Source organism: Carlito syrichta, unplaced genomic scaffold (genome assembly GCF_000164805.1).
Source record: "Carlito syrichta isolate Samal-C Ts95f unplaced genomic scaffold, Tarsius_syrichta-2.0.1 Scaffold304677, whole genome shotgun sequence".
Lineage (NCBI taxonomy): Eukaryota > Metazoa > Chordata > Mammalia > Primates > Tarsiidae > Carlito > Carlito syrichta.
In genome coordinates this window covers 5,493-7,964 of record NW_007248773.1, presented here as the reverse complement: position 1 = coordinate 7,964, position 2,472 = coordinate 5,493, and the positions used below count along the sequence as shown (strand labels likewise).

The following is a 2,472-nucleotide window of genomic DNA, read 5'->3' as shown; positions in this document are numbered from 1 at the left end:
ACTGCACTCCAGTCTGGGTGACAGAGTGAGACTCCAACTCAAAAAAGAAAAAAAAAATAGAGTTGGGGACTCACTATATTGCCCAGGCTGATCTTGAAATCCTGGCCTTAAGGGATCCTCCTGCTTCGCCTCCCAAAGTGCTGGGATTACAGGCATGAGCCACCACACCCAGCCTCTGCCTGATAGTTGAGAGCCCACCACTCCAGGTTTGAGTCCTGGCTCTGCCACATTCTCTCTCTGTGACTGTGGGTGCCCTACCTAGCCTTAGTTTCCCCTTTTGTGAAATGAAGGCAATGGCTGGCAAGAGGGTAAAAGGTGAGGAGGGCTCCCCTAGCAGAGACTGACTCTAGCTTGATCTTGCCCTCCCCCCGATGGGGAAGGCTTCCTGGATGGCTGGGCCTTCGCCAAAAAGGTTAGACATGTAATTCCCAAATTCTCAGAGGAGATGACCTCTAGCTGGGTTTTGAAGGATGTGTAGGAGTTCATAAAGACACTCATTCTGAACAAAAGGAACAGCCTGGGTAAAGGTTTGGAAGAAGGAAACATTCTGATGGGGCCACGAGTAGCTGAACACAGATAGGGTGGTGTGGCTGGTGAGATGAGGTTGGTAGGGCCTTGAATGTCAGATCAAGGAGCTGAGACTTTCTCCTTACCAGGGTGAAAGGGAGCCATGGAGCATTTGTGAGCAGGTCAGAGATCTAGATAGCTGAAGGCTGGACTGACAGGAAGCCAGAGAGTGGTTGGCTGTGGATCTTGTGTAGGCTGCCCATGTTGAAGGCAGTGACAGTGTCCAAGAAGGGAGGGCAGACAAATATTTGAAGAGTTGAGTGACCAGGATTTGGTAAGGGACTGAAGATCAGGGTCAAGGAGAGGTAAGGGCAGACTCCCTCCCCCCAGTTCCTGGCCCTCAAGCTAGGTTCAGGTGACTGAGCTGGATTTCCTGTGGGGGCTGAGGCTTGAGGGTACCTACAACCACATGTTTGTAGGACGTGGTTCGAGGTAAGAGCTGGACTCAAGTGTTTTCTCATCGTTTTTAAAAATAGAGACAGGGTATCAATCTGTCGCTCAGTTGGAGTGCAGTGGTATGATCTTGGCTCACCGCAGTCTCAACCTCCTGGGCTCAGGCGACCCTCCCGCTTCAGCCTCCCGAGGACCTGGGACCTCAGGCGTGTGCCACCACACTTGGCTAATTTTTATTATTTTATAGAGATGAGGGCTGGCTATGTTGCCCAGGCTGGTCTCGAACTCCTGGGCTCAAGAGATCCTCCTGCCTTGGCCTCCCAAAGTGCTGGGATTAGAGGTGTGAGCCACCGTGCCTAGCCAAATTTGTAAAAAGAAAATAATTAAAATAAGGCTGAGAAGAGGAGATAGGGAAAGAGGTGTCTTTTTTTTTTTTTTGAGTTGGCATCTCAGTCACTCAGGCTGGAGGGTAGTAGCATGCTCACGACCACTGCAGCCTCCACCTACTGGGCTCAGGTGATCCTTCTGCCTGTGCCTTCTAAGTAGCTGGAACTATAGGCACGTGCCACCACACCCGGCTAATTTTTTTGATTTTGTTTTTGAGTTGGAGTCACTCTGTCGCCCAGACTGGAGTGCAGTGGCCGCTCCCGGCCACCGCAGCCTCGACCTGCTGGGCTCCGGCGATCCTTCCGCCTCAGCCTTCGGAGTAGCCGGAACTACAGGCCCGCGATACCACGCCTGGCTAGTTTTTGATTTATTGTAGAGAACAAGGGTACCTGCACAATGAACATTTGCACTCCAGCCTGGGTGACAGAGTGAAACTCCGACTCAAAAATAAGTAAATAAATTAAATAAAAATAATGCCTAATGGGCTATGCTGGGCTGGGCTGTTCTGCTGAAGCTCGCTGGATTTATTTGACCAGACTCCTGGTGATGAACTTCGAAATTCTCTTCCACTTTTCACTCTAAGATACTGCTTCTATCTGGGCGCAGTGGCTGATGCCTGTAAATCCCAGCCCTTTGGAAGGCCGAGGCAGGAGGATTGCTTGAGCCCAGGAGTTGGTGACCAGTCTGCGCAACATAGCAAGCCCTCGTCTCTACAAAAAAAATACAAAAATTACCAGGCATGGTGGTGTGCACCTATAATCCCTCTACTTGGGAGTCTGAGGTGGGAGGTTCTCCTGAGCCCAGGAGGTTGAGGCTGCAGTGGCCATGAGTGTGCCACTGCCCTCCAGCCTGGGCTACAGAGTGAGATCTGTCCCCCGGCCCCCAAAAAAGCTGTTGCTTCTGCGCATAGAGAATTCTTTGGTCCCCTTCGCAAACACTCAGGGCCTTCTCGCCAGCGTTTCCGGCGGCTCTTGACGTTCCTGTCTGCTGAGGCGGTCGGACTGGGTGGTGGGGAGACGGAGGGGTGAGGCTTTCGGCGGGTGAGCCGGGCGTCTGGCTCACGGACACCCCCGCTCTGTCTCCCTGCAGGGTGCCCCGAGCAGGTGGAGCTGGCGCCGCTGCCCG

At 52.8% G+C, this 2,472-nt stretch overlaps 1 protein-coding gene across 1 annotated transcript in view; it reads left to right on the top strand.

Annotated features, from left to right (window-relative positions):
• The first annotated feature begins 371 nt into the window (after positions 1–371).
• Positions 372–2,472, top strand: part of ICAM1 (intercellular adhesion molecule 1) — a 4,288-nt gene continuing 2,187 nt past the window's right edge. The window contains exon 1 of the mRNA XM_021713694.1: positions 372–412. Coding sequence (XP_021569369.1) covers positions 372–412 — 41 coding nt within the window. The remainder of the gene's footprint in view (positions 413–2,472) is intronic.